The sequence below is a fragment of the Vanellus vanellus genome, assembly GCF_965231255.1.
Source record: "Vanellus vanellus genome assembly, chromosome: 1".
NCBI classification, from domain to species: Eukaryota; Metazoa; Chordata; class Aves; order Charadriiformes; family Charadriidae; genus Vanellus; species Vanellus vanellus.
Window position 1 is genome coordinate 85516003 of NC_138905.1, and position 9810 is coordinate 85525812.

The following is a 9810-nucleotide window of genomic DNA, read 5'->3' on the forward strand; positions in this document are numbered from 1 at the left end:
GGTATGCCCATGCCTATATGTGCCTGTGCACGCACATCATTTAAATGGAAGTGTGCATTTCTAGTGAGCATCTGTACAAAGCAAAGCCATTAGCTAGTGTTAAGATGGAGCTTGGACTGTTTATGACTCAGATTATACATATATGATTGCTGGCTAATGGTCCTAAAGTCTATTTTCCTGTGATGCCGTCATGTCTGTTCAAATGTGTCTTTCTTATCTGTGTGTATCTGTGAGTTAAAGAAGCTAGGACTGTTCTTCATATGGTGATACCTGTGTATTTGTGTGTGTGTGTATGTGTAAGCCAAGGTAGGTTAACTTAGTGTGCTTGCTTTCAGAGTGTACCTGAAAAGCTTGATGTTATTGCTGTATTATTGCTCCTTTGACTGGATTTGTGTTGTAGCCACACCCTGAAACCAGGTGAATTTGCTAGCATATTAAGAATCAAAGGAAATAAAAAATGAAACAGAGTTTTTGTAATAGCGTAAAGTGCAGATGTATTGCATTTTCCTCTTTCTTCTGCTTCTGTTGTGCAACTGATATAGCATAATTTCACCGGTTAATTTTAAGCAGGAGAGAAACCTCTGGTTAATGTTTCATCCGTCACCAACTTCCATAAAACCATATTAATATCAGTAAGAATGCCATATATTATTGTTAACATTTGCCATTGAGGTTAATTGACTTGAACTTACAGCTGAAAATAAAGTAAAAGTACAGGATAAAAGTCCCAGGGCCTGTAAAATGTTCTAAATGATACTGTTTGTGAAGTTGTCAAGTCCTAAATTTTTGGCAATTTTTAAAAGAAACAGTGGCTAAATATGCATGCCTTCCTTGCCTTTCTGTCAGTCATCACTATTCACCACATTGCTTTCTGCAATTTAGAAATAGTAGTCCAGGTCCTCTGCTGATGTAAATCAATGCAGCACCACAGAGCCTATTCCTATCTTATGATTTCAGTCCTCGGTAAAGATAGTATACTTAGTGTAAAAGTGGGGCATCTTCTAAAATGCTTATGTATTCTCCAGAGAATAAACAAAACCACATACATCAATTTGAACTGAAATACAATTTTCTACAGGCGTAATATCCCCCTGTAATGCAGAACAGCTGAAATTCTACATCAGGGGTGTGTTTTGGGAGGCCTGCAGCTGATCTGCAGTCCTGGCGCAACTCAAAGACACTGGCATACACTGGTGAATATAGCCCTGTCTAAGCAGGATGGTACACATGGCAAATGCACTTACACAATCAGAAGGTTTTGTAGGTGTATGATTGCACATGCTAAGTAAGGGTGTAGTGATAGCTGAAATTACAGCTGGAAAGGTGCACGCTTGCACAGGCTCTGGATTTTCAACTACAAATGCAGAAGAGTTCCAGATGTTGTGGTTCAGACTAGTTATAGACCTGACAGTGTTAAGAAGTCAGTACCAGACAACCCTAATGACAAGACTTTTTTTCTCCTTGTCTTTGTGGAGCAATAGTATGAGTTGTGGCAGGGGCCGTAGTCAAGAGTGACAGACATTTTGTATGCATGCTGCTAATCTGTTCATTTGTTACGGACCAGAAGATAAAAGGCTGAGCCATTCTGGCCTCTAACAAGTGTGTTAGCTAGAAGTATATTAGCTGTATTAGCTATTCTTTAAATATAATTAAGTTAATGACTATGATTTTTTGTGCATATGCCAGCCTTTAGGCCTAGGGATACCCAATTGCTGGTGAAGCACTGTAGAAAAAGCTTAATCTTAAATTCTCTTTGGTCATGCAGTCTGCCATTCATAGGACTTGATAATGGATGTCCTGTATCGTTCTCTAAGCCTTCAAGTCCCAATACTGCTTCTTCACAAAACCACTCATCATAAGGGGTAGAATGCTCCATATTCAGCTCACTTGTTGCTTCATAAATCATCCTTTCCCCTAATAAATTTCATTAATATTCTTTGTGTCTATGCAGAAGACGGAGGTTGGAGACCCACTTGCTTGTAATTGAACATGGCAGGGGATGTAAAAAGATTCACACGCATGCTACTGGAATGCAACAGCAATGACAAGCTATGTGGTAAGATTCACATATTCCTCTAAGTAATAAGCTTTCCCATACTGAGCAGGAAGTCCAGCGTTACTAAAAAGTGGGCCAAGCCCTTTCCCCTCCTCCCCTTCCATCCCAGACCACACAGAAGGATTTGACCGACCTTTCCCTGCATTGTGTCTCAGGGGAGAAACTTCTAAGGGCATGCAGCCTTTGTGGTGGGACTCATCTCACATAATTTAGCCATTGTAGAGTATTTCTACTTAGAATGAGACATAATATAGTCATTAATGATTCCTAAGGACCAGTCTTGTGAGATTTTGATTTTATGACTTTCTGTCATCTTTGGAAACTGAAATGTGGTCTTGGCCTATGCAAAAATAACACCACCTCCAAATATGGGCATAAGAGAGTTAGTTACCTGCAACATCCTTGTTACTGCAATGTCTTCAGGTCAAATTCCAAACCAGGTGACCACGCCCTGTTTTCTTTAAAATACTCCCTATAACTCTAATGGAAGGAGCTGAAGCTGTAATTGCACATGTATTTGTGATGGCCTATTAATATCCAGCTGTTCCCATCTCACTGCTTATCCGTCTCCCAGGGCTGGTTCTGTTTCACTGGAGGATGATACTTACCTATGGCTACAATTCCTAGCCTCTGTTTTAAGGCATCTAAATAACTGACCTTAGGTGTGGGAGTCACAGTGGTTTCATGCAGTTTAGATACTCGGCACCTTTGAAAAACAGGGTGGCAGCACCAACAGTGTTCAGTTGCTATTCCAAGGAGCAGAGGGTTTGGGGTTGAAAGTTACTGAAATGCCTTTGGGGTTGAAAGTTACTGAAATGGGTTATTACTGCTTTGTTACACAGAACCAATGTACATCAGGCTGTGCTGCTTATTCCTTGGTTTCCCATTTTCTTTTCCTGCTGATAGTTGTGCGTGAATATCAGACTGAAGTGATTGTTGTCCCAGTTCTCCTTGTGGGTCTTTTTGTCATCGTGCTAACTGTGATCCTTTGGCTCCACTGTCGAGGCTTGCGAGCAAAGCAGCAGCAGTCATCATCATCATCTGGACACCAAGGTAAAAAAATGTCTTTCAAACAGAGGACAGAGTGTTGGTTTCAGTGGCCAGAAGTCAGTCCCATTTCCACGTTGCTTGGTCTATTAAGGAATAGCATTTACGAATAGCCTGAGAGGTATTCAGCAATCCAGTAAACATTAGAAAAATTGGGAACCCTGATTTACCCCACTTGCAGTACTAGTAGTGGAACCTGTAGTACAGATGGATCTGAGAAAACCTAAAGCAACATTCCATATAGGCTGTTTAAAATACTGTGGTAATATCACTTGAAAGCTGCAAAGAGCATTTACGTAACAGCCTTCTAGAGGCTACTGGGGTAATTATGAATGACAGTTGTTTTGATGTAGATCACACCTAGCTAATCCCTTTTCTATACTGTCATTTAAGAAATTTAATTTCAAACTGCTGTCTCCCACTTCCTGTTGAGACAACGGGAAATAGAACTGGGACAGGTGAGGGGGTAGGGAAAGGTTTGTTGGTACCACAAACACGTGTTGCTGTGTGGAAATGAAAATCCAGTTCTGAACTGATTTTGGTTTTGTAGATGAAAAAGCCTCTTCAGCCTATATTAAGGGAAACAATTGAGAACAAAGATAAGCCGTTTGTGGAAACACCCTGTGTATGTCACTTTCATAACAACTGGTAGCTGGTAATAAAAAAAAGGGTCATTGCTTCAGGACATGGGAATCTTATCTAGGAAAATTTACATAGTTAAATATAGTAGAGAACTGCAGACTCATTCTACCTTTTAATCGAATAGAGTGGGAGATGAATTCCTCCTCCTCTTGAAGGGCCAGGATAAGTAAGATACAATAACAGTTCCTTACTTTGTCCTGATTTCCAAAACAGCATGGAGCAAAAATTAAAGGGAAGGACATGCATTGCCACCTACTACAAGAGTTCATCTGTCTGGTTTTATGCATCTTGTGTATTTGCTTTTGTCAGTGAGTGACAAGAATCAGCAGGAATCGAGCTCAACAGAGAAACGCTATATCCAGCTGAGTGAGACATCTATGGAGAACCTGCTAAATTCTGCATCCTTAAGTCTGAAAGAACTGGAGATACCGCGAGAGAAACTCTTACCAGGCAGCTTGCAGCTGATAAAACATGGCCGCTATGGGAGCATCTACAAAGCACAACTGGAAACTGGGAATCCTGGGAAGACTAAGGCTGTAGTATTGAAAGCCTTACAAGGTAAGGCACACGACTGGGATACACTTTGGTACAGATCTCTGTATGAAAGACATGATGCTGGGCAGAACTTTGCAGTCATTACTGGGCAAGAACAAGCTGTGTTTAGTATCACGTTAGCTATTCAGAGTGGTCTTTTGGTAGTAGTATCTTGGTAGGACTAAAGGAGATTGCTGTTCATGTTGATTTTAAGCTTTTGCCTCCATTTGGGGTTTTTTGTTTTTGTTTTTTTTTTTTTTAGGGGGTGGGAGGCTTTTTTGTGGTTTTGTTGTTTGGGTTTTCTTTTGTGTGTTTGTGGTGTTTTGTTGGGTTTTTTGTTTGTTTGTTGGTTTGGTTTCAGTTGGTTTTTCTGTTTCTTTGTTGGTTTGGTTTCGGTTGGTTTTTCTGTTTCTTTGTTTGTTTGTTTTTCAGATCTGGCTAGTCCTCAGCAAGTAAAGGATTTCCTGGGAAGGATTAAATTCCATCAAAAGCTTGGCCATCATGAGAACCTGGTTGAATTGCTTGGATGCTGTGTAGACCAGCTCCCGCTTTATATGATCATGGAACATGTGTCTTTTGGTGACCTGTTGACATTTCTATGGACGTGTCGGAAGGTGAGTCAAAAGAAGCCATGACAGAGTATCTTCTTAAATTCCTTAGGTACATATCTATCCATAAGTCATAGTCCATAAGTCATACATGATTCTTTTCATCTCTCCATGCATCCCTCTATATCAGTCTAAACTATTTCCATCCACCAAAGAAGTTCTACACAAGTCTAAACTGGAATAGAATTCGATCTCAATTGAGGTGATATAGTTTGGAAGAAGTCGACATACTTTTGTAAAGCTAAGTCCTACTTTGCAGACCACTGGAGTTCCTTGAAGGGTATAGCAGGCACTGGAATAATTGATTTTGATGAGTTGATACAGCTACCCGGGTTTCTAAAAAGTTTTCAGTGTCTCACTCCAAATGATTTTAAGAAAGCAGAGCAGTTACAACACCAGGGAGAAGGTCATTGAATGGTGACTAATCAATTAAAAGACAGGAAACAGAGCATAAGAGTGAAAGGCTGGTACTTGCACTGGAGGGAGGTCACCCATCTGGGACCTAGTGCTGTTCGTTGCATGTATCAATAACCTAGAAAATGGGACGACAGCGAGCTGATGATGGTTGCTGGTGATTCCAGCTAGTAGAGGCGAGGGCTGACTCTGAGGAAGATTGAGAGACAAAAAAATGGAGGTGGTTCTTCATGAAGTGGGCAGTTGACTAATGGAATTCCATGCCACTGGCTGCTGTGGATGCTGAAACTTTACATGGGTTCAAGACAAGACTGAAGATAAACTTTCAAAGGTTACTGATCAAGTTGAAACCATAACCCTGTCAGGAAGTTCCTTAAATAGAAAATAGTTGGGGGCTGGAAAACAACACAGGAAAAGCACTGTGTGCTTACCTTACTCTTTTTCTCTTATCTGGGCATCCAACTAGGATCACTGTTACAGGCAGGGTAGTAAAAGATATGGGCTGATAGTCTCATAGCAGATAACCATTCATTTGTTATAAATGTGCTTTTCTACTCATCATTCCAATTTATATCTTTCATCTGTATGAATTGTCAGTCTCCACTGTTATTCTGCCCATTTCTGTCTAGCCTATTAATCTTTTTTCCACCCTTCAATTTACCCACCAGTTGTCTCTAGTGCACTTGTCTTACCCAGCACACCATCCATTCATCATCAGCCATCCATGTGCCCTTATATTTCAGTCAATTTATGACCAATTGCTTTGGCAGGGGGGTTGGACTAGATGATCTCTGAAGGTCCCTTCTAACCCCTACCATTCTGTGATTCTGTGATTCTGTGAATTGTGAAATTAGCTGGGGGAACATAAGATTACATAGTACTCATTTTATTAGATTAGAAGGAAACATTCCCCAGTACCCTACAGCTATGGCATTTGTTTGAACTAAGGTCTGCTCTTTTGTCTGTAGGATGTAATGACAATGGATGGTATCCCCTATGACCTCACTGAGAGGCAAGTGTATGAAGTTGGACTGCAGGTTGCAGCAGCTCTGGTAAGTCTGCTGACATTCACTGTACTTTTTTCTTCTTGCTTGATTGCAACACAAGTCTGCCTGGTGGCCTAAGGCTTCTTGGCCTAAGCACTGAGGACGTGCTTTGTTAAAACTGAATGAAATATACTTGCATTGTTTGAGTGAGCATACACCTCTATTCCACAGCATGGAAGACAAGCATAAACTAGGTGAAAATTTATATCAATTAAAATTCCTTTTAAAATGATCATGATCTCTTCCAACTTTCCAGGCTTACCTTGAACGGAAGAAGTTGTTCCATGGTGACATTGCTGCCAGGAATGTCCTCCTCCATCACAACTTCACTGCTAAGCTCTGTGGTTTGGGTCTGGCCTATGAAACTCACACATATGGTGCCAACTCAGTCACGCAGATTGTGCCAGTCAAGTGGCAGGCACCAGAGCGGCTCCTGAAGAAACCTCCCAGCATCAAGGCAGATATGTATGATTTAATTTTTGGGCTTGGAAGTTCATCTGTCTGTCAGAACTATCTCTTTCACTCCTTTATGTGTCATTTCTTGTTCTGAAGTTTACAGTAAGGCATATCTAGTCCCAGCATAATGCTCCACCTAATAGCTCATACCTTCTCTTCTTATTTCTGCAGGTCATGCCTAGTTGTTTTTGTGTATTGAAGCTAGCTAGCTAGCTAGGATGGAAACTTCACATTGCTATGTTTTCTTTTCTTGCAGATGGTCTTTTGGCATTCTACTGTATGAAATGATTACATTAGGTAAGAAGATTTAATGATAATAAAAATGTATGTAAGGAAGCAGCAAATTAACAAGACTCAAAATCTCAAATTTTAGAATGTAAAGTCAGGTGATTTAAATAAGCATCCTGTTTTCTCCAACTTGCAAAGGCTTGACAATGCTTTTTAGACTATCTGTCAGTGTGAATTGTGGAAGGAAAAAAAAAAGGATTTTGGTAGGGAAGGAAGGCATTCTTACACAGAAGCTGCTATCTGCAACCATTACCTTATCATTTTTCTACTGTTATTCCTTTTGCCCTTCCAGGTGCTCCACCGTATCCTGAGGTGCCACCTTCTGACATCTTGTCATACCTGCAGAGACAGAACATTATGAAGCAGCCCTCAAGCTGCCAGCAAGCCATGTAAGCCACTTGCTTTATGGGCAATTGAACTTGAGATCTGCAGAGCTAAATGGAAGTGAGACATACAATGCTAGATCTTACAGAAGATCTCTAAGTGTAGACTATATAAAACAATAACCTGTTTGCTGAGGAGGCTTGTTCTCACATGTCTGCCACATCTCCTTACTGGATTCTACTGCACGAAACCTTGATTGCCAAAACCTTTCTTTCCTGCTTTTGAAAATTGCTCTTACTTCTGTTTCCTTGTCTGCCCTTGCATTTTGTTGCTCCACTGCTTCCCTGCAAGGTGCAGGGCTATTCTGGAACAATCTTTTTCCTCTAAGTTGCAGGATTATCCCTGAAATGAACAAAGCATCCACAGGGAAGATCTAAGGCATTATATTTCCTTTTGTGAAGACATAATTTCTTTTAATATTCAGAGCATTTTTCTTCCATAAAGCTGTGCCAAAAGGAAATACCAATCTTATTCCCTTTTCCCATACTCACAGTTGACTTCCTGGCAAACAACTATATGTCTTTGTCCCCACACATTATTATGTGGTTGCAAATGTCAGAGGGTCTCTGAAAGAACTTTATATGAAGCAGAAAAAAGAGGAGGTCTCTAGACATTTTAAATATGAGATGACTTGACTGCAGTAAAACTGTGTTGGTGTTTCTTCTTCCCAGTGCTTCCCTACTTCTCCATCTTACAGGTATGGCATCATGAAGTCCTGCTGGCAGTGGAATGCAACTGACCGGCCTTGTCCAGCAGACCTGATCCGGTCCCTACAAACAGCTATAAAGACAAGCAATGACCATGCAGTGCTGCAGGTGCCTGAGCTAGTAGTGCCTGAACTCTATGCTAATGTTGCTGGTGTTGATGTGCACAGTCTGGTGCGTGAATACACTATACTCTGAAGGACTCTTTCACATGCTGGTAAAGGAGAAGTCTCTGAGTTTGACCTTTCTAGATACTTTGCACACTCAGAATGAGGTGTGTATGCTAGGAGGGATCCCTTTGTTTTTCAAACACGTTATATATATTGGATCTCTCCTCCATGCCAGAAACAACGTACTATTATCATTATTATTATTAAATCAATCTGTTGATGTCATTCTGCCAGTGGTCATTTGGGAGCAAAGTGGGTGTAGGAAGCTGTAGAAAAAGTAATGAGAAACTTGAGTTAAGGGAGTGTATTGGGTTTGCATGGCAAGGTTTTGGCAGTGAGGGGGCTACAGGGGTATCTTCTGTGAGAAGGTACCAGAAGCTTCCCGCCTGTCTGATACAGCCAGTTCCAGCGGGCTCCAAGACACACCCTCCGCTGGCCAAAGCTGAGCCCATCAGTGACATTGGTAGCACCTCTGTAATAACATATTTAAGAACTGGTAAAAAATACTGCATAACAGCAGCTGGAAGAGAGGAGTGACAATATGTGAGATAAAAAGCCCTGCCCTTCACCAAGGTCAGTGAAGAAAGAAGGGGAGGAGGTGCTCCATGTGCTGGAGCAGAGATTCCCCCACAGCCTGTGGTGAAGACCATGGTGAGCAAGGCTGTCCCCCTGCAGCCAATGGAGGTTAACGGTGGAGGTGATATCCACCTGCGGCCTGTGGAGGACACCATGTTGGAGCAGGTGAATGCACCTGAAGGAGGCTGTGACCCTGTGTGAAGCCCCACGCCAGACCAGGCTTCTGTCAGGACCTGTGGCTGTGTGGAGAGGAGCCCACATTGGAGCAGGTTTGCTGGCGGGACTTGTAATCCCATGGGGAACCCATGAGCAGTCTGTTCCTGAAGGCATGCACCCCATGGAAAGGTCCCACGCTGGAGTGTTTCGTGAAGAACTGCAGCCTATGTGAAGGACACACTTTGGAAAAGCTCACCAAGTGCTCTCTCCCATGGGAGGGACTCCACGCTGGAGCAAGGGAAGAGTGTGAGGAGGAAGGAGCAGAAGAGAAAACGTGATGAACTGACCGCAACCCCCATTCCCCATCTCCCCACACTGCAGGAGGGGAGGAGGTAGAGAAAATTGGGAGTTAAGCTGAGCTGGTGAAGAAGGGATGGGGGGGGGAGTTTTTTTAAGATTGGGTTTTATTTCTCATTATCCTACTCTGATTTTGATTGGCAATAAATTAATTAATTTCCCAAAGTCGAATCTGTTTTGCCTGTGATGGTAATTGGTGAGTGATCTCCTTGTCCTTATCTCAATCCATGAGCCTTTCGTTACATTTTCTCTACCCTGTCCAGCTAAGGAGGGGGAGTCATAGAGTGGCTTTGGTGGGTACCTGGCAGCCACCACAAGGAGGTTTCTGGAAATCTGTCACCATCCTTTGTGTCCCAGGAAACTGCATCAGTT

General features: G+C 42.0%; 1 protein-coding gene across 1 annotated transcript; it reads left to right on the forward strand.

The window, feature by feature from the left end:
* The first annotated feature begins 1953 nt into the window (after window positions 1-1953).
* On the forward strand, window positions 1954-9603 carry STYK1 (serine/threonine/tyrosine kinase 1). The gene is made up of 9 exons (XM_082492334.1): window positions 1954-2056; window positions 2963-3109; window positions 4055-4303; window positions 4712-4893; window positions 6270-6353; window positions 6604-6812; window positions 7060-7100; window positions 7384-7480; window positions 8173-9603. Exons 1-9 carry the CDS (start codon window positions 1990-1992, stop codon window positions 8375-8377), a joined length of 1281 nt encoding a protein of 426 aa, XP_082348460.1. The 5' UTR covers window positions 1954-1989; the 3' UTR covers window positions 8378-9603.
* Window positions 9604-9810: the final 207 nt, after the last annotated feature.